General features: G+C 37.7%; 1 protein-coding gene across 3 annotated transcripts; it reads right to left on the reverse strand.

The window, feature by feature from the left end:
- Positions 1–1,416: 1,416 nt before the first annotated feature.
- Positions 1,417–2,736, reverse strand: LOC148021765 (uncharacterized). Of its 3 annotated transcripts, none has more exons than XM_087696650.1 (3): positions 2,397–2,736; positions 2,035–2,284; positions 1,417–1,923 (listed from the first exon to the last, which is right to left on the reverse strand). In XM_087696650.1, exons 1-3 carry the CDS (start codon positions 2,518–2,520, stop codon positions 1,872–1,874), a joined length of 426 nt encoding a protein of 141 aa, XP_087552776.1. In that variant the 5' UTR covers positions 2,521–2,736; the 3' UTR covers positions 1,417–1,871. The 3 variants fall into 3 exon arrangements, with proteins under 3 accessions (XP_087552776.1, XP_087552777.1, XP_087552775.1); XM_087696651.1 differs by having other exon boundaries at positions 1,507–1,923; positions 2,088–2,269; positions 2,397–2,644; XM_087696649.1 differs by having other exon boundaries at positions 1,508–1,923; positions 2,088–2,284; positions 2,397–2,644.
- Between the last annotated feature and the right edge of the window lie 20,586 nt (positions 2,737–23,322).

The raw sequence follows: 23,322 nt of genomic DNA on the forward strand, positions 1-23,322 counted from the left end.
CTAATCAATATAAATAATAATACATGAATATAGAATATAAGTTTTTTTACAAATAATGCATAATACAATTGATGTAAATCAAATTTATATTAATATAGATTATATGAATAAATTTTATTACATCATGTAAATGAATATTATAATGAACTAATTATAAATAAAATTTATATGAATAACATTTACAACAGACATCACAATAATACTTTAAAAATATTTCCATGAATTTATGATGAAACATTTTATATTGTAATGAAATGTTAGTAGAATAAATGTCTATCATGTATGCTATACATTTAGAACTAGTTTCATTAAATGTTTAAGATATAATATAGAAATATTAATATTTATGTTTATTAATTAGATACATAGATGCTAATAAAATATTGCATACTTATATTATGTACATTAGTACATTTATATTATATAAATACGTAAATTAATTATATGTTTAACTATGCATATTGGTTATATTTATGTGTATACATATCTATAATGCAATTGTATATCTCATGTAATTATACATCTATATTATTGATATTTCCATTTATCTTTATATGTATAGTTGGTATTTATATGTATATGTACACATACATATGTTTATGTATATGCATTATTTATAAATAATAAAAATTTAAAATGTTTGAATAAGAGAAATGAGAGAGAGAGAGAGAGAGAGAGATGGTGGATGACACACACAACTTTGACAATATGAGCACAACCTTCCACTATGTGCTCACGATAAGCGTTGGCATGAATGATATATATATCTATATTGAGATGACAAAGTTCATGCCATGCATGGACAACAATGGGAGGGACTTGTCTCAAAATAGAAGCATGGGATCTCTCCTAAAGAGGGTCATCTATGGCAGGTTGGTTCTGGCATATCATTGAGATGCTTGTTGGCCAACCAAGTTTTGTTGGATAGGAGGGCTTCCCCTAGGGTATTGATTAACGTCCCATCATTAGAAAAATATTATTGATAAATTAATATAATAATTATTCATTAATAATATATTATTATTGACTAATTTTATTAATATATTTACCAATATTAGTATTAGTAATGTATCACTAGTGAGAAGCATTGATTTGGTGGTGCACTTTGTGTGGTGTAGGTGCAATGTCAATGAAATTCTTGATTTCATTTTAGGTACATCCTAGAAACATATTTAAAAAACTTTTTGATCTCTTGATAAATTTATAAAGCATATTTATACATATATGAAACTATATTATTAAATACATAAATACTTATGCATATGCAAAAGCTTTTGGGTCTCCCATGGTCGGTTTCTTTATGACTCAACTACACATGAACCATCTCGCAATATAAAATATGCGTCAGAGTGTGCAGTGTCCTAACTATTACAATTAACACCCGTGATTCGGACCTCGTATGAAGAACCGAGAAAACATTGATATGAAGCACCACGCTGAACGGCAGAAGAATGTAGGTGCCAGGGAGCACCTAGTATCTACATAGAGACTCTTTATCGTCTATTAATTACCGTCTATTACTCAGCATGTGCATGTGCTTGCGAAAAGGCTCGAGTGGGGTTGATCCACGATGATGACGCGAGTGATCAGACCATAAGGGTACATGGAAAGAAACCAGGAAAAATGACATTGATAGAACGGCAGCCATGACAGTTTACAAGTGCAACGCAGGATAAGAGATAGAAAACCATGCGACGTTAGACTACCTGAGCAACGATCGTGCTACTTTAATTGTCCGCTTAACCAGGGTCAGGAAGAGGATAACCGCGGTAATTTGTTTCCGTTAAGGCTATGATTATTGGAGGAGGATTATTTGCGAGGGGGTTCGCTGGGAGGGTGAGTTCGAGCCGAGGGGTAGTCCAGCTGGTCGATCAGAAGCCTACTATCGTAGAAGAGTTCCTTGCGGCGCGGACGGCGACGACGCTGCAAGCACACAATTATTTAACCCCTTAAGTAAATCCATTCCATAGTTAAGCATCATGTAACTGAGGCTAATTGAATATATTATGTGCTCAGATGAGTCCGATCCAGTACAAGAAGCAGCTGAGACGTCCGGGAGAGGGAGATTCATGGAGTCCGTAGTTTACCGCTCTTGATTTGCCGCTGCGCCAAGAGCTCTTGTGCTTATAAATGCCTTTGTCAGTGTTGCTGACGATGATGAGTTCGCGCGGAATGGGATCAGGTACGATTTTAGAAGTGGGGCTGTTATCATTTGTGAGAGCAGCTGCAGCTATCAGGTCTACCGTCGGGTTGATGTTAAAATCGGCCTCTGCCATATTATGATCTGTGATCGTATTAGGATCAAACGAAGCTACGTGACAGAGAGCAGAGAGGAGAGATATATACGCAAATGGAGCTAAATGTTATGCATGCAAGTACTCTGAACATGACATTACCTGTGCCTGTGGGAAGTCGGTCAGTCTGCATCTTGAGCTTACGAGCCTCTGTCCGACCAAAGCCCGCATGACCTAAAACTATCATTAAAAAGAGAGACGCGGATACATACCGAGGGATGGTCATCTCTCTCTCTCTCTCTCCGCGCGCATACGTCTCTGAGGTATCGTGATATATGAACGAGAAGACGAGGTCACCATTTTATACTTTCCCTTTTACCGTCTCTCTCTCTCTTCCCCCTGCTCGAGTAGATGCGCATTTGAATCACCTTCTTGATGCGAAAAGCAATCCTGATAGTTAGTGTCGCTCCATGAGTCCATGGACCATTATCCATACTCGAGCCTCGACATGAGCAATAAATAAAAAGCTCGACAATGTAGTTGTTGGTCGTTTACTTTCATAGGAAACACATCTAGACTATGTATTTGTTGATCGTTTACTTTCGTAGGAAATGCTTTTACATAGTCCTCCAAACGAAGAGCTACCTAGTTTAGCCTCCTCTCCTATTAATGGAGTCTAGCTAATGTTTCCATACAAACCCTTGCACTACACTATGGTACTAATAGAACACTTGGGTTGGGTCCGGCCGAGTCCACTTATAAGAAAACATCCATATAATGTATGTTATTAAGAAATATCATTTTTTAATGCTTTAAGACTTTGAAACGATCCCTTTTACTTTACTAAACTTACAATTTTTTTTAAAATTTATAATAAAAAATCAATTTTGTAAATATGAATCTATAAATTTTATTAAATATAATACCCTTTCTTTTGAACACACATGATATCTTATATGTTCTATAAGGTGGACTCCCCCGGGGTTGGGTGCTTTTAGATCATGGCCCACATGTTGGTATGATAAGTTATGATATGTACTAAATCTAACTAGTAGTAATTGTAAGCAATCTCTCATGCGACAAAATGGTTAAGACAAAAACACATAATCAAATATCATTGATGGCAAAGGCAACTATAAAATGAAACACATGAATAAAAGCGGGCATTATTATGAAAGCTTGTTGTAAATCCCTTCTTTTGATTCTCATACATCATGTATGTGTTCATAAATTTGTCCACTAAGGATACCTTTTTGCTCTATTCCAAAATCCCATCATTTCCTCCACTAAGCAAGGATTCCATATTATATTCAAAATTGTAAGGAGGCTTAGTCCTTATATTCAATCAATAAGTTTGAAAGACACACAGAGGAACGAGTATTGGTGGGACTTTATTATAAACCAAGCTAGAATTTTATGAAACCGATCACATCAAGAAACACAAAAGCATGTGCATACATTTAATCATACCAACAAATGTACAACGTCATGGAAAAATAGTATAACCATTTAACACATGGAAAATGTTTTTTTGTGTAGCACAATTTTCATGATTCCTAGACCAACATGCCCAACCACATTTTCTACCCAAGTACAATCTTATTTCCAAAAGAAAAACATGGAATAGAAGGCTTATATAAGTTGTAAAATATTTATGGAGATTTACCTTAAGCTTTTGAGATAGATAACAAAAGGTGTGATGCTTGAAACATTCTTGGTATTATAGGGGTCTTATATTATACTTGAAGTGTACCAAAAAAAATTTATTTGCGTGAATCCAAAAACTTGCATGTAAGTTAGCATACAATCATTTTTTAGCACATTTAAACTTGTATTTTACTTTTGCAACTTATATAAAGCAGAGCACTATACAAATTACAAATGTCTCCATCTTTTTATAATATTATTACAATTTTTATTCTAAGATTTTATATATGACCATATGACACATTGTGACAATATCATAGAGTTTATATAGCAGCACACATTGTATAATATCGCAATATTCAACATAAAACCACTATAATATGTGAAGTGCATATCAATAGAAATATCCATAGAAAATAGTCATGAAAAGGTTTTAAAATGTTAGGCCATGCCATTGATATATGCATCAAAATGTGCATCAGAAGGGATATATCAATATGCACATGAGAAAGAAGGTGGAAATGTCCATTTATATGACCATTGATATGACTCAATATAGATAGCGATGCATATACAAACAAACTTTCAATGCATATATTGACTTCTGTGGACAAATTTTCCATCATATACACCCATGAGTGTAGATGAAAGGAAATTTATAAAGGATTTGGTTTTCTAGATCCCTATTGTGCATGCATATTATCCTCTTAGGTATGGACCTGGCATTGAGTACTTGTTTTCATATTAAACATCTAAAATTCTAATTAAATCACTTTCATAGTATGTAATAATACTTGAATAATGATGATAAAAAGCTATATACAAGTTCAATATTGAATGTATAAGACATGACAAACTAAAAATAATACAATGATTTACATAAGAGCATTAAGAATATGATAGGTTGGATAATCATTATTATGTATGCGCCTTACTAGGACATGAAAGGCTCAACCTCCAAAAAGTGAATGTTGTGGTAGAGTATGAGGATCCCCTCACAAAGACATTGATGGGCTTTTCTAACAAACCCAACTCAATCCTATATATATCTAAAGTGATGATCCTTTTTGTGTTTTGCATGCACCAATAGCGATCAACTGTGCACTTTTTGTGGTCATTTTATCATGCATTGAGTGTCTTGTATTCTTATAGCATGTACTTGCATTAAGCACATATACAAGATGTAGTTTTCTAGTGCTTTTACGATTTACGATGCGTTATTTTTACAAGGGAAACCTTGATGATAGAGGTGTGATAATAATATACTCTAGACATGTGTATAGCCATACTTCTTATTTTTAAATATAAGGTAGCTTCTTACAAAAATAATTGAAACTTGTAAGTGTTAAGATGATACAACCTTGCATAGATGGGCATTAGTATAATAGTGACATGGGTCTATTAATGATTAGTGCATGAAAAACCCTTGAGAAGTTGTAATACACACAATAGGAAAAAGCTAGAGCTATGGGAATGTCTTTATGAGCTTCAAAATGAGTCAAACCTTGAGCCATGTGAATGAGTTTATGATGTGAATTTAAGTGACATTCTTAAAAGCCTTTAAAAGTCTTATTCATAAAACCTATCTACCTATTCAACATGTGGTATTGATGATGATACTTGACGAGATTTACATTGATTCCTAGCACTGATCTTGGCAACTTACTAGCCATGCTTGATCCTAGATTGCATTGGCAAGTATAGTGCTCAAGCTTGGAGGGTATTATAAGTGTCTTGTCAATATGGATAATACTAAAGAAAGTCATAGAGAAGATGGATCCTCATGCAAATAAACATGTGGATTTGCATATCTAGACTAGCAATACCTTATGGTTGAGAAGATGGACTCTAGCACACTACAACATATTTGGTGTATAGCAAGGCCTTTAGCAATGCTCGTAGTCTATTTTTTAAAAATCCCCAATCATTGCTAGGAAAATGCCATTATTAGTATAACTATTGGTGCCTATTTGCCTCACTATATAGTGACACAAATAATAACATGAATAGTGATGGTTTATTGTAAAATTCATGATGCAAATAGTGATTGTTGTAGAAGGAAAGACAATTTTAGATAGTAGGGCTTTATAGCCCTACCACCCTTTTCGCCTCATTTGACTAAGAACCATATTGAAAAATTATTATTTACCTTTATTACATGATATTGTGCATTTATATGAACATAATCCATGTTGTATTAAAACATACACACAAAAATATATTGCTTGGTACAACAAAAAGTTGGAAGAACAAATTAATTTTCAAGATAGTATTATTGTTGCATTGTTAAAAGATCAATTTACAAAAAGCCCAAATTTAGCTTATATATAGTATTTAAGGACTAAAAGCTACCAAATCCTAACATGCATGGCATATTGGTGCACATGGCACTCACTCCACATGAAGCTTGTTATGGAAAGGATTCAAATCTCCTTGATTGCGATGATGTATATATCGTGCATGGAGTGAGTACAATGTTTTGTACCTCATCATGCACTTTCACCTTCACTTGCCATATTTTGCTAAATATGCAAGCCATTATATCATAAAGTAGAATGAAACCTACATTAATATAAATGAGGATATCTACCTCCATTTACAAAGTAAGACAAAAGGAAATGAAAATAAGAATACTAAATATTATGTTAAAGTTCTTAGGACTAGAAACCTCAAATAGATCAAATAAAACTATATATACTACCATATTAAATAAAAAGAAATCAAATACCAAATTCAATAAGTCTTGTTTGTTGTCTTCTTTTTTCTTCTCTTCCTCGATTTTACCCCTTTTATGTATTTGTATACACAAATATAGGTAAATAATTATAATTTTGACAAACAAGAGGAAAAAGAACTTAAGGATCTTAGATATTAAAACAAATACTTTGGACAAAAACCCTTAAATATGACCAAATAAGACTCTATGAATTTTCATAGTAAAGAAAGAGAGAAAACAAAAATACCACTTTCAAAACAATTAGTTGTTCTTTTTCTCTTTATTTTTTTCCTTAATAAAACAATAAAAATTAGATTGTTCAATATAAAATGACCAAGACCTCATAAATGAGGCACCATCTCCCTCTCGTTTCCCCCTCGCCCACTCTCTCCCCCTTTCTTCTAAGTCTCCCTGTCTCTTTGTCTCCCTCTCTCCCCCCCTCCTTGCTCTCTCAACCGCCATGCTCTCTCTTCCTATCATTTAGTCTCATTCTTTCTCTCTTTCTTCCCCTTACCCTCTTCCTCTCTCTGTCATTCTCTCTTTTTTACCACCACACATACACACACACACACACACTCACTCACTCACTCTCTCTCTCTCTCTCTTTCTCTTACCCTCACTTTCCATTTCTCCCTCTCCCCCTCTCATCTCTCTCTCTTTGTCTCTAGCTCACACACACACACACACACACACACACACACACACACATAGTGTGTGTGTGTGTCTTTCTTCTCCCCTTGTTCTCTCTTCCTCTTATTTACTTTCTTTTCTCTCTCACTACAAGATATAGGCCTTATACTGACGTTAAAAGTCACGAAAACGTTAATAAAAAACTTTGCCCCTGTCATTGCAAAAAGTGTCATTATTGACGATGCCATAGAACAATTGGTATTAGCATCGTTATCATCATCACTATTTGCATTGGTATCGACACTGATACTGATGCAAATAACGATGTTGATAATGATGCTTTGCGACGCTAATAGCGACACATGCAATAAATTTGCGATGCTAATAGTGACGGTAACATGAATTTTTTTAAAAAAATGGCAGGGCAGCAAGCTGCCCTACCACATATAGCACTATGTGTTTTATTTGGGCCATACAAAATAGTTTCAGAAATATGTACAATGCTCGTGTAAATAAAGACAAAGTGTACTTAAATCATAACACTGATACATGAAATAAATACATGATCACATAATGAAAGCGACCAGTACAATCATGGCAAGATACTACTACTACATAGAAAATGTCTACACAAATCACATGACCAAAAAAGAAGGGATCCAAGGGTGAGTCACCATCCGAAACCTTGTCCCACCGCAAAGGAGCATCAAACGGACTCTGCAAAAAAAGAAAAAACTACACATCAGAGTCTACCATATAATAATGCATTCTAATTAAACATGGTAACCACGGACAAGAAAGATGAGTGACTTACAGGGCCGCCGCGTCCATACAATCGCTTGATTAATGTAGTGAGACCATGCCTCTTTGCATATCGAGTCTTAAGGAGGCTGGTGGGATCGCGATTTGTAATGGAGTGATACAAAGAAAACAAAATACAATTGTTAGAAATATGATTGTCAGTACAAAGGATATTGCAAAAAAATAAGCAAGTAAAACAAAAGAAAAACTTACGAAGTCCTCCAGATATGTGCTATGGCCTCCACTCCCAAAATGATGGATCACTCCGGCCTCTAGTTGTGCCCTCGCCGCCTCGTGCTGCTATCTCCAACGTCCTGAAGAATCTGTAGCCTCATCCCTGAGTCAGCGCCAATTGTCTATGTCTAGCCACTCGGGCTTTGAAGCCCCACTCTTGAGTGCTTTGCATGCGTCCGATTGTCTATGTGATATATATACATGCATGCACTCCATCATCCATCCCGTAGAAAACCTATATGCTGTGGTTGATATCGGAAACTCCTCATGCAAGGATGCTACTATGTAGTCCTTGTTCCCCTCCGATATGTTCTTCCAATGATCTAAGACGTTGTTTTAAAAAACTTGTTGGCACAACTCTCTCATGCGAGCCATCACCCTCCTCCCCTCATCATTTATGATGATGGCTCCTGATCTATCATCTACAAGGTAGCCATACCCCTCTGAGGTATGCCTAAGATGGGTCCTCTCCCACCTGCGACCACACTCCTCGGCATATCCAGGAGACCCCTAGGGGTACATTTGGTGTATCTACAGGGGTAGTATCTATCAAAGTGGCACCCATAGGGGTGCCACTTGGTGGACGGTTGACACAGTGAGTGGATTAGACGTCCCCACAGGTGTGCAAACCCCGGAGGTGACGCAACTCCAACAGAACGACGAGATGGAGACACCGCATCCATGCCTTCACATCAACCACCTAAGCCACGCTCTCTCGAACTGCTACGAGAGCAAGGAGTAGCACCTATATCCCGAGCCGACCGTGGACTCACTGCATCCAGATCTCTATAGCATCCCCGTGAATCACTCCCTCCATCTAGCCCAAGTCTGGAGCGTTGAAATCGTCTATTAGAAACTCAAGCATCAGAATACACCAAAGTTTATCTAATAGAGCGGCCTGATGGTGTCTGAGACAACTCCTGGTCCACCATGTCTCTGAATCTCGCAATCTGATCTGGAGACATAAGCAAGAAGATCTTCTACAGCTCCTCATCGCTCATCCCTCGACTCATCTTGATGATCTAAATATCCACAAAGGTCACCTGCACAGACTTGCTACAAAAATTTCAGCCATTGTATCAACATCAACCAACCCTGAAAATAGCCCTGAAATACCTTTATTTGCAGGCATCAAACCATATGTCTTCAGTTCTTTTCAGCCAATCCTACATATTTCTTTTCAGCCTTGCACATGGCTAAAATATTCTTAAAATTGCCAAGACTACATGCTATCCATTCTTGCAATCCAGACACAAACATAGTTTCCACCTTTCTTGGAGGCATAATTATCTTTCTAGAGGCACTGCCATAGCCCCCACTACAACAGTGCTGTCGAAAAACCCTTAAACTCTCGTGCATTAGGTGGCATATGATTATCCCGCAGCCTATCTTGACTGCAAGGATGATTCACACAAATAGTGAGAAATTGCACTACCTTTGTATTGTCTTTACATCGAACTCGAGCATATGAAAAACCATCATCCAAGGCTTTTGTTTCCAGCCTTGATTCTGAAATATAGGGCTACCCCAAAATCATTGGATAACTACATGAATCCTACAAAAAAAAGATATTCATCCCTAATATCTCCAATAGTCACGGTGGTGAGTGAAAATGAGCGACCGAGGACGTGATGCTACATGAAGTCAAGTGGAGTAACACATGCAAATATCATTTTTTTGTCTTTCTAACACTTACCCGTAGCGGGAGTCGGGTTGATAAATGGAAATCCCAAGTGGTACCATGTATGTCCAACACATAGTTGTGATATTTCAGTTTTGAGACACATGCCTCATGCAAGAAGATAAGAAAATGTGTTCTTGCTTCCAATTTTGAGTTCCCAAGTGGAATTTTATGTGGCAAGGGGCAAAAAGCAAAAACGTGAGGACTTTTTACAAAAATGAAAAATGAAGAAGGGAAGTGAAGTGTTTGATACAACACAACAAGCATGAGAGAGAGAGAGAGCGAGAGAGAAGAATCTTATAGGTTGAAGAAGGGAGAAATCTAAATATCAGAAGAAGAAGAACAAATTGTCATAAGAAAGAGACCATGAAGCTAAAGTTATTGGAGCCGTAGAACATGATGGCAGGGTTACGGAAGTCAATGGGCTAATGCGAGTTCTCAGTTTTCAAATGATGGTAATAAGAGTCTTCTTTTTTTCTTGTTTTCTTATATTGTTGTGTGGGGCAGAGAGTTTGTAGATCAATTTTGATGTATTGATATGAGTGAAAGACAACAAAGGGTTGTTCTTCATCATGTTGAGAGTGATGTATGTTAGTTGTTGTGTGAAGCTTCCCATCAACAAAGAAGAATGGAAGTAAAGGATCTCTACATTTGAAACTGGGTATATGGCCAAGAATATGTGTTATGGGTAGATATTGAATGCACGAGTTTGAGCTAGAGAAAATCTGAAAGGATTTGCAGCCAAGAAAATCAGAGTTTATAAAGTTCGAAGCTCTCGCAACTCTTCATCAATGCAAGATATGCTGAGATGTATCTGCTAGTATGCTAAAATGACAATCTGAAGTCAAAGAATGTGTATTCCCCTTTGCAAGTCTGTGTATTTGGAACATAGTAATTGTGTTTGCTGTATAGAGCATGCAGGAATTTAGGATTACACACTGTGTAGAGCTGTTTCAAGGCAGTAGATCAAGGAATTTGACTTTGAGTTGTTCTGAAGATTTATAGATTGGGAAGAGAGCTACAATTTTCCTTTTTGAAGCTTGATGAGTTACAAAGTTATGAACTGTTCTCTGCTCTATGAGGCAATTTTTGTGCTCTATGAGGAAACAAGTGAATTCAGCAGCAGTATCTACGTCACCAACTTGGTTTCCCATGAAAGTCATCATGATTCCATTGCTATATCAGTGCAAACTCTATTTTGATGTAGTAATGGAATGTCTGCAGCAGTGAAATGCTTGTAGCCATTGAATTGGCATGAAAATTTTCCGTGTGAAGCTTGAGAAAACAAGAATAGAAGGGATCTACAACTGGATTTGCATTTATTGATGCAACCACACTTTGTGGGACAGTTAGCTACGTAGTGTTACCATCCCTAAAAATAGGATTTGTGTGAATCTAAAAGCTCATGTTGTCAGAGTCTCAAACATGGTTATTTTAGCGTCAAATTCTCTCTAAAAGTGATAAAATCTAAGCTTGAAGGTTTGAACTATTTAAGTGTTGAGTTGAAGTCTTAGTGAGGAGTGAATGATAAAAAATCTTTGATCTTGTGTTCAGTGGTGTTGTCTTGTGGGATTTGTTGAGGTGAGATCCTTGGTCTTTATCCTATGGTGTTGGCTTGGGGGTTGTTAGAGGCCAACTACCCAATTCACCTACCATAGATTGGTGCCCCCACTGAGGATCTCTTGTATTGAAGATATCTTGCTGATCTTATCAGTTGGGAAGTGTAAGGTTTGGAAACCAACCTATACACAACTCAAGCATGGCAGCTTTTGGATATGAACCCTTCTTTGGTACTGAAAATGAGGATGCTTATCAGTTTATCAAGAGATTGGAGTGGGTGGCTTACTGAGATCAAAGAGACACTGATGCAGATAAGCTTCGAATGATCAGCATGCTACTTGAAGGTTCTGCAAGATTATGGTGGAACTTATTGAATGAAGAGACAAGGGAAAATTGAAATAAAATAAAAAATGAGTTTCTTACAAGGTTTGCAACTAAGCAAACTCCTAAGAGTTTATGGAAATATTTGGAAAAGATGTTTCAGGGAGAAAATGAAGAAGTGTCTAAATTTGCTATGAGATTTGAAGCAAAATGTATGGAGCAACCTCCCATGATGTGCTTGAAAAAAGATAAATTTTTTTCATTTCTCAAACTTGAAATTAGAGAAAATATTCTAATTAAAGAACTTGATACATATGAAGATGCAATCAAAATAGCCAAAGAAAAGTAAAATAAAATACAATTGAGGTTGGATCAATCAAGAAGTATTATTGTGCATGCATTCTTACAGCCTAATCAAGTTGATAATGTTGCACAAAATGCAGGACAGCAAGCTGTGAATCTTCATGGGGCATTTGAAAGAGCGAAAAATGTGACTCATCAAGGCCATAGGAAACCTGATGATGATGTGATTAATAAACTACAGGAACAATTGGCAAATCTGATTTTGAATATGAGCCTATTGCAGGCAAGGCAGCCTCAAATGCAACCTAGATTTAGAGGACCTCTAAGAAATAGATGGGAAAACTTTGAATACTTTAATTGCAAGGAGAGAGGTCATATTTCTCCTGATTTCCCTTATCCAAGAATATTAGGAAGGGAGATGTATCCCATGCCACAAGGGAATGCTAGGCAAAATGCTAGACCTCAACAAGAACAAAGGCCACTTGAACCAGCTAGGAAACAGTTGGAAAGAAGACCTAATGAAGGCACATTGGGTATGAATTTGATCATAACCAGCGTGTCTGATGATGGGGAAAATGTAGATGTTCTGGCTAATAAGAGAGTCAGAGAGAGGGATACTAAAACTAAAACTCAAAGGGCAGCAAGGATTAAAAAGGGAAAACAAGTTGCAAATGATCCAAAAACCAGTAAGAAAGCTCGGAAGATTCAAATGGGGGACTTTGCTTTGGGAGTCAAATCAAGTTCCTTACAATCTGCTTGAGGATTTAAAAGGTAAGAAGGCTGATGTTGCATATGCTCAGCTACTGTAGATGAAATCATCTCTGAGGAGGCAATGGCATGGTTGGGTTAATAGCATCAGGAAAGAAAAAACCCAAACTGGGCATGTTGGAGTGGTATACCTATTAGATGTGAAAGACATTATACCTATCATGGACGCACGGATACATGGAAGGAAAATTGATCAAGTTTATGTTGATGGTGATGCGCAAGTTTGTGTAATCACTAAAGAAGCAATGTTGCAAATGCATCTTAAAATGACAAGGAAGTCACTGTTTAAGGTTAAAATGGCAAATAGCTCAAAAGTAAAATGTTTGGGAGTCATCAAGAACTTGGAAATCAACATTGGAGGCCAAAGAGCATGTTTGGATTTCCATTTTATGTCTACAAAATGTGGGGCATATCCTCGCATTTTGGGATGATCGTGGTTGATTCGTATGAGATCCAGACAAGACTAGTATAGAGGTCAATTGAAACTCTATTTAGAGAAGCCAGTTCATAAGGGGTTTGTCATTCAAAATGGACATGAAAGTGATGTTGAAGGTGATGAAAGTAGTGATTTAGACGATTCCAGCCTTAGCTAGCCTATGCTCTAGGGATGTTGACCTCTTCGGGTTGTCAATCTAGGGTTCAAAAAGAGAGGAAAAAGTGGTAAATATTGCTGTAAGAAGTACAGACCTCATGCATGAAACATGCGATCAACAACGTGAAATGAATGTTGGACTGCCTAAGCTTATGAATATGCTGGGAAATGACTTGACTAATGATGAAAGAGATGAATATTCAACCATTTTTTAGAAATACCAAAAACTATTTACTGTAGAATATCACTAACTAAGGGGTACTAACAACATTATGCACCATATCAAACTAAAAGAAGGGTATAAACAAGTGGCTCAAAAACTTAGGAGACTTGGTACAAATTAGGAAAATGTACTTAAAGCTAAAATTCGGAAGTTGCTTGATATTAAATTTATCTATCATGTTGATGATGCAGAGTGGGTGTCTCCTATTGTAATTAGACCAAAGAAAAATGGAAAGTGGAGAGTATGTGTTGATTTCAAGCCTCTTAATGCAGCTACTAAGAGGGACTACTATCCTCTTCCGATCCAGGATGAGATCTTGAATCAAGTGGCTGGTCATGAATTTTACAGTGTGTGCAATGGATACTCTAGATATTTCCAAATCAGAATAGCGGTAGAAGATAAGAAGAAAACAATGTTCATTACCCCATTGGGATGATTCTGCTATAAAGTAATGCCTTTTGGTTTGATGAATGCATACACTAGCTTTTCAAGATGGGCTAGTTGAGTATTTTCCCCTTTCATTGGGAAATCTTTACAGGTATTTATGGACGACTTTTGTGTGTAGAGCTCAAGGGCATTCCACTCTAAAAAAAATGGATGAAGTTTTTTGCAAAATTGATGAGGATGGTGGTCACTTGAACCCTGATAAATGTAAGATAGCAAGAACTAAAGGGGATGCAATGGTAGTGGAGAAGGAGAAGAGGAAGATGCGGGAGAGAAGAGCACACAAAATGTAGGTGCTGTCCAACTGAACTGATAGCCTTATTGCACTATCATATTATATATGATTAAAGAATGGGTGGTCACAATGTACATGGGCAGACCCAAAGGCCTTTTACCCTAAAAACCTCCCACTAAAAGGCCAATGTGGCTGGGAAGTGAAAATAAAGAAAAGAAAAAAAAGACAAGGTGAGGAATCATGACATCTCACCCAACGCCCAATCAAAATAAGAGCTGTGCAAGAAGTGTTAGGAACCTCTACAGAAGAAGAGTTAAGTATCCTCAAGTCCATGACATCTAGGAGATAAGCCATCCTGTAGCTCCATACAATGGAGTAATCCAAGAATGCTTCTCATGAAGAAAGCACAACTCATCAGTGCATGGCTGTAATGCATCAGAGTCACGCATAGCATCACTGTGGCGCATACAAGACATTAGAGAGCAGTCAAACTCTCCAGAGTAAATCAGTGAAAGAGAGCCAACATCTCTAACACTTGTCCAACAGGGTCTCAAGACTACATGTGGCCTCAACAATGCAGAAGACTGACATATGGCTAGTTGTCCAGCCTGCAAAGCTACAAGAAAACGGCTCTCATGAGCCTACAAGGGGTCTAGCAAACTAACCACCAACATCCTGACCCTGATTGCTATGTATAGCTACATCATCTAGGTCAATAAGTGCCTCATTTTTAGCATAAATAGGTTGTTGTAATGGCACTATAGCTGCTATAAAGTCAATCATAAAGTGTACTGAATGCTCATCAAAAGGCCTGAGAGGTGTCTACATCCTCATAGAAGACATCATGACGGCTGCATATGACCTGTTGGGCATCCAAATCCCATAATTTGTAGGCCTTAAATTCACCATCTCCATAACCAAGGAGGATACATCTACGTGACATAGGCTCATGTGGCATATGTAGAGATGCCTGGCAGCCAAACATCCTTAAGTAATCATAAGAGGGCTGCAAGCCACTCCATGCCTCATTAGATATAATACCATCCAAGGTCAAGCACGACGTCCTATTAACCAAATAGGATATGGTAATAAGGGCCTGAACCCAAAAGTCATAAGACAACCCACCTTTGGTAAGCATAGGAGCAACCTTTTCCTGTAAGGTCAAGCACATGCCATGAGAAATCCCATAATACCATGGGCACAAGAAATCAATGCCATACTGGTGATAAGAGGTTTGAAAGTTGGGAGAGAGAGCATGACTCTCATAATCCATCTACAAGCACCTAGGCCTACTACCATCAGAATCCATAAACCTGTCAAGCATAACTGCATCATCCTCAATTTGCACCAAGGGAAAAGCCCAAACACGGTGGGTGGCATGATCAACAAAGGTCACAAAGTATGACGCTCCACCAAGTGACTGGAAAGGCATAGGCCCATATACTATCCATATATTGCACAATGGACAAGATCTAGAGGAGCATGGCTCGTACAATTGCCATAAGCCAAGGGGGCTCTACAAGGACCAAGAGTACAATCAGGGCAAGCATCGAGATTTGTAAGTGACATAGGAGGAGGTAGCAAGGAGACGAGATCTCCATCTCTATGTGGTGCATATGGCCTAGGCAATAATGCCATAACAATGCATGTGGTATCTGAATAACTGCAACCATAGAATCTCCCACATGAGAGATATGCACTGGGTAATGAGAACCAACTTGAGAACCTTTGGCCCAAACCAAGCAACCATGACAGATCTTCCATGACCTATCCTGAAGAGAAATAGAGTAACCTGCATCATGTAACTGACTGAAAAAAATTAAGCTCTTAGTGATCATGGGAACATGTAAAACATCCCTAAGCATAAGAGAGGTCCCATTAGGCAAAGCAAGGTATATGTCCCTTATACCAAGAATAGCATAAGTCTGCTCAAGGCCCAAATAAATGCATCCATCAAACTCCCTGTAAGTAGAGAACCATGCTCTATGTGGAGTAACATGACAAGATGCCATAGAATCCAATAGCCAATCAAAGGTATAGGCCATATCACTGAGCAAGAAAGTTGTAGGGAAACTAGATGACAGGAGTACATGCTCAACTGCATCATCATGGGTAACAACATGTACCTCACCACTAGTAACAGTGGTAACACACGGTGCATCTCCCATATCTCTGACTCTCTGCTCATGTCGAGTTCGTCTCTATCTCTACTGCTCTCTAATCCATTTGAAACATCCATCTGAAACATTTTCTTTTAACATGCCCAAGCTTCCCACAATGGGACCATACATCTATAGAAGAAGAATCTATATAAGACACCAAGGAATCCAAGTCATCATGAATAGGGCTATCCATAGCATCCACAGAGCTCAAGGAGTTGAGGGTTGTCCCAACATATGCCTGGCATTGAAGCTCCAAGCTCTAGGTCTTCAATCTAGGCTGAAGCAATACCGGGCCAAGTTCCACGATCAAGCTCTGATCCAAAGTTCTGATACCAATTGAAGGGGATGCAATGGCAATGGAGAAGGAGAAGAGGAAGATGCGGGAGAGAAAAGCACACACAATGTAGGTGCTGTCCAACTGAACTAACAACCTTATTGCACTATCATATTATATATGAATAAAGAATGGGCAGTCATAGTGTACACGAGCAGGCCCAGAGGCATTTTACCCCAACAAGAACTAGAGTAATACTCTTGGGTCTGTCGTCATGAAGTGTCTGCTAATGGTCTTTCACCTGAGCCTAGTAAAGTTGAGGCTTTACTTCTTATGGATTCTCCAAAAAATGTAAAAGAATTTATGAGATTTGTTCAAAAGTTGAGGTATCTATCAAGGTCATTCCATATGCTTGGCTAAATATGTATACCCTTTGCAGAAACAAACTCAAAGGGATCCTTTAGTTTGGATGCAAGTTGAAGAGGATGCATTCTTGTAGATTAAAGAAAATTTAAGCACTTTGCTAGTTCTTATGCCTCCAAATTGGGATGAACCTTTCTTCATTAGTATCAGTGTTGGGAAAAATGCAATGGGAGCCATTTTAATGTAGAAGGGAAAGGGGATGTCTTATATGAGGCCTGTGTTTTATCTAAGAAAATCCATTGGAATGACTGAAAAAGCCTTGATGGAAGAAGAATTGTTGGTATGGGGGTTGGTATATGCAATTAAAAGATCAAAATCATATTTGATTCAAAAACCATTTATAGTACTTACAATTTCCTAGTTACTTCCACAGGTTTTACGATCCGCTGAAAATGCTCCAAGCGTTTCTAAGTGGCTGTTGGCTTTACAAGAATTTACATTTACATGTTTGAAGGATGACATTGTAAGAGCTAGCTTAGCTGATATCTTGACTTATAAAGAACCTATTGAAAGTGCAGTCATTATAAGACAGAAACTGATTCCACATCCACAAATTCATGAAGAGATGAAGGATAAAGTGCTACCTTGTTTTTTTATGGTAGTTACAAAAGAGTGCTGAAAAGGGGAGGATTGGGTTTTGCCATTATGGATGCTGAAAATCAAGAAGTCTTTTTTGGAAGTCAAGAGAGTAAAGAGATACAAAGTAACAGTGAAGCTGAATATGTGAGTTTACATGCTGGCCTAAAACAATATATTCAATTGGAATACAAGAAGATAGTTGCAAAAGGAGATGCTATGTTAGTGGTTAGACAAGTTCAAAATGTTTGGAAAGCCAATAAAGATATTTTGAAGGACTGACTGTTTAAGATAAAATGCCTCATCGGGCAGCTAATATTTTTTTAAATTTGGCATATTGGTAGGGAGAATAACCGTAGAGTTGATGAATTGATTGAAAATGCTCTTTCCCAGTATGTTGTGGCAATGAGGGTGGTTAATCCTAGATATGAGGGTAGGGAGAGCCTTCACCTGATTGAAAAGTTTCTAAAAATTGGGGAATTAAAGTCATTGGTTGATAAATACAAAAGGTATTCCATTGTTAGAAAGGCCATGGCATATGTGCTCATAAATGATTAGATGTACATTAAGGGGATTGATAATGTACTAAGAAAGGTGTTGGATAGTTCTGAGATTCCTGCTTGTTTATCTTTCTATCATGAGAAAGCATGTGGTGGTCATTTTGGTTTTGAGCTTACCAAAAGGAAATTTATGCTAACACGACTTACTTGGCCTAGTCAGAGCATTGATGTTGCTCATTGGAGTAAAAGTTGTCATGCTTGCCAATCATATGCAAAAAGGGTACTAATTCCAAAACTTGCTAAAGCCATTATTGCATATGGACCATTTGAGAAGTGGGGTTTTGATTTTCTTAGACCTTTGCCTCGTACAAAAATAGAAAAGTCTTACATCATTACAGCAGTCGATTATATAACCAAATGGCCTTAAGCTAAGGCTACAAGGAATTGCAAGAAAGAGGATGTAACTCAGTTCCTCATGGAGGACATATGCTGCAAATGTTGGAATACCACTAGAAATAATGAAAAATCAAGGTCTTGGCTTCAGAAATAAGCTATTGAGAGAATTAATAGGGAAACTAGAATGAAAACATAGTTTTGCTACTCCTCGTTACCCTTAGTGCAACAAACTGGTGGAAGCATTCAATGGAACATTACAGAAGATTCTATTTAAGTTGGTGGAAGATCATCATGAAGATTGGGATAATTATCTACATCAAGCTTTGTGGGCTTGTAGAACAATGCATAAGACAAGTACATGATTCACCCCTTTTCACTTAGTATATGGTCAAGATGCTTTAATACCTATGAATGTCATGTTTCCTATGATGGAGTTTGTAAGAAAGCATCAATTAGATCAAATATAACTGGGAATTGATAGAGGAATAAACTTGCATTCCCTAGACTTGAATAGGAAACAAGCAATGAATTGTTATGGAAAACAGATTGTGAAGAGCAGGGAATGGTTTAATACATAGTTAAAGAAGAAGAATCTTGCAAAGGGAATGCTGGTTATGAGATATGATAGTAGCTTGGACTCTACTTTTCAAACCAAGTTTCGAGTTAGATGGAAAGGACCTTTCCTCATCAAGAAAAAGTTTGAAAATGACACTTACTTGCTACAAGATTTAGATGGGACTGTTCACAACAGTAGAATAAATGGGTTCAATCTAAAGAAATATATCTGCAGAATCCTGTAAATAAAGAGGATGTAGGTAATGTACATGCTATACATAAAATAGGTTACTTCCACTTTACTGTTTGGGGCAGATTCATTTTTTTGAAATCTGGTGTTGATCAGATGGTTGTTAATGATGGACATCATACTCAAAGTGTGCTTTGACACCTACTAAATATATATGTCAAGTTTTGTGTTGATCCAAGCAAGAATGTGAAAGTTATGGTCTTTGGAAGGTCGATGTTTGAAGTGGACTGCATGCAGAAATTTAGGATGGCAAACTGTGCAGAGCTATTTTAGGATAGCAGATTAAAGAATTTGACTTTGAGTTGTGCTAAAGAATTATAGTTTGTAAATAAAGCTACAACTTTTCTTTTTGAAGCTTGGATATTGGAGATCTAGTTAGAAAGTTATGAGCTATTCTGTGTAATGCTCTATGAGGCAATTTCTGTGCTCTATGAGGAAACATGTGAATTCAGTAGCAAGTATGTCACCAACCTGGTTTCCCATGAAATTCATCACGATTTTCCATTGCTTTATAAGTGCAAACTCTATTTTGATGTAGTAATGGAATTTCCATAACAATGAAATGCTTGTAGCCGTTGAATTGGCATGAAAATTTACCATATAAAGCTTTGGTTGCTTGTGCATTTGGATTGTATTTATGTGTGAAAGAAGAATAGAAAGCATCTACAACTAGTTTTACACTGATTGAGGCAACCATGCTTTGTGGGGCAGTTTGTTGCGTGGGGTTGCCATCCCTAAAAAAAAGGAGTTGTGTGAATCTGAAAGCTCGTGTTGTCAAAGTCTCAGTCATGGTTGTTTTAGTGTCAAATTCTCTCTAAAAGTGGTAAAATCTGAGCTTGAAGGTTTGAACTGTTTTGTTGAGGGGAGATCCTCGGTCTTTATCCTGTGGTGTTGTCTTGGGGGTTGCTAGAGACCAACTACCCAATTGACCTACCAACAGGTATATTTGGACAAGTTACATAAAGATCCCTTGATGAATTGCTTGGTGTCCGCATGCGCCATCCCGGATCTACATCAATCGGCCAACGTCCATCCTCATACAAGTTGTGTGCCATAACATTGATTTCAGAACCATGATCCAAGAGTGCTATACAAGGCATCTCTCTTTCTCCCACTTTAACAATTGTCTCTGTTGTAGCACGAGCCCAATGAATTCATGAATAATGACTGCTTGGAATAAAGTGAACATCTTCTTTTGATGTGCTTGTTGATGGGACATCCCCATTATACATAGCCTTCTCTCTATGCTTAATGCTGTTCATAATACCATTTTCAACCACACACTTGTTGTCTTTACTCCCATTTAACCCATTTTCAACATCAACCTACTCCAAATCAGCATTACATGAATGATCATATTCCCTCAAAAGTTGTTTCTCTATGTCTTTGTCAACTTGCATCAATGCTTGCAAAACTTCACCATCAAATTGTCTTTTTTGTTTCAACATATCAATGATTGCATCATGAAATTCACGCTTTGCAATTACAAGAACTTTGCTAAGTGTGAATTCCACTCTACTGCCAAGTATGCGATCTTCCAAGACTTTTTTAAGGTTTGTGGCAATCTCAAGATCCAATTGCAACCTGTAACCGGGTTGCTTGCCCCTTTTCTTCCCTTCTTGTTTCTTCTCTTGAGATGCATTCTCCATAACATGCACAGGTATGGATTTTTCAACCTCTTTCTACTACTCCATTTTACTTCGTGTTATGCATTTAGATGGTCCTGAAGAGGAAGGACCAACAATGTCCTCATCTCTTCTTCTCTTTTCGTCCACAAGTGCTTCTTGATTATGAATCTCAGTCAGATAAGCATAGGCTAAAAATGAATCCATTAGTGCACTCCATCCTGTTCTCCCTCTATAATCTAACTTGAATAACCCAATTCAGTCTTTTTTGTTTTGCCTTCCATGCAATCTAATGCTTGCATCCAAACACAAGATTTTGCTTCAGTCATGCCTCCTTTACAAGCTTCATGAGTCCTTTCAATTCTCAACCCATATGTGGCTGCATATATGGCAACAAATGCTATCCTTGGAGCCATATCTCCCAACCTCTTCTACATGCCACCATTTCCACAATTTGGCTCTATTGGAAGACCACTTTTTGTTGCATGTATTTTGCCATCTTTCTAAAAGATAAACCTTTTTGCTTTCACTTCATGGTAGGCTATACAGTCTCACTTGTCATGTTGTAAACTGTCATACCAAATGTATCTCCTCTTCTATCCTTCTCTATACGGCCTTTGGGAACCTTCTCATCTACTATAACATCCAACTTTTCAACCTTTGCGTAGATTTCTATCAAATTTAGCCTCAAATCACGCATGCCTTTGATTAATTCATCCACAACACCACCTTTAAGAGTCAGACCAACAGGTATAGCTGGTTGTTCCACCATAGCTACAAGCACCTTAGTTGCAATTTCAGTCCCCTTCTTCTGAGCACTGGTAGGTGTGGTGCCTGTATCCCATCTTAATTTCATCCACTCTCTCTTTACCAACATATGCATTGCTTCAGTTACATTATCCCAATCTGATTTCAATTCAGTTTTAGAAGAGGCATCTTCTAAATGATCAGCTAGCTTGTCCTACAAGACAGAATCTGCAGCCTTTAAAAACAAATCAATTTTCTCACTCTCCAATGATTGTTGCTCATCAGTATCCAACTACGCATGCCAACTTTCAAATTTAGGAAGCAAAGCTGTAGCAACCAATCCTTTATTGGGATTTTCAATCCAATATGTAAATGTCTTTTTAGTTACCAATCCTGCATCTTCCAAGAAAAACTCTTCTCTCAAAGCTTTCTGAAAAGTTACCCAATCAACATTTCTATGTAACTCATCAATCCGATCATGCAATGCATGCATAGCCAAACATGAGAAATACCGACTCCATGCATACTATGGTACCCTATGAAACAACATATTTTCTTCATGCAACCAGATGAAGGCCGAAACATTTTGACCTTTAAACTGCTTCAATTCTTGTCCCATTGCTTGCAATGCATTCACATCCAAGGAATCAATTCTTTCTGCTTCCTGTTGAGTTTGCATTTGTTGTTGTTGTTGTTACTGCAACAAAGCAATCATCTGTTGTAAAGCATCACCACCACTTAAACTGGCAAAATCCCCCATCTTTACATGCATGCTATCAAATTTTACGTTGGGTTCACCACTGTTGAAGTGTTTGGGGTCGAAATTCTACTGTGGGGATAAGAGACAGCAAGGTGAAAGGAGATTCAGGGAGAGAAGTAGATGGAAGAGAAGGGGTTCAAAGAAATAGAAGATGTAGAAGAATACTCATAGAAAGAAATAGAAGATGTAGAAGAATACTCACAAAGGTGAAGCCTATCAAAACCTTCCACACTACAAACACTGACATAAATGTGACTAATATGGCATTCACCCTTTAGCTCAATAAGAAAGTCAAATGACGATGCACTCTAGAGTTTTCCACACTGTGTGCACGTAGCGGCATGACACCAGCCATATATAAAGTTCAAAAGTGAAGGAGAAGCTCATTCTTTGGTGTATGGCAAAGTGGACTCGTCTCCTTCTTGCTTGCTTGTGTGTGCCTGAGAGAGGGAGTGTGAGGGTGTGAAGGAGTGAGTGTGTGAGGGTGAGGGATCAAGGAGAAGAAGCTCTCCATCATCTCTTCTCTTCTTCTCTTGTCTTGTCTCATGTGCGGCTATGGAGGATGGAGCTTGAAGGTGGAGGCTTGAGGTTGCTTGAGCTCGCATCATGAATTGTGGAGCTACCAGAGTGCTTGAGGGAGGAGGCAACTCGTTTGGGCATCAAGG

This window comes from Lygodium microphyllum, chromosome 17 (assembly GCF_053477565.2).
Source record: "Lygodium microphyllum isolate KBCC chromosome 17, Lygodium_microphyllum_v1.1.10, whole genome shotgun sequence".
In the NCBI taxonomy this organism is placed as follows: domain Eukaryota; kingdom Viridiplantae; phylum Streptophyta; class Polypodiopsida; order Schizaeales; family Lygodiaceae; genus Lygodium; species Lygodium microphyllum.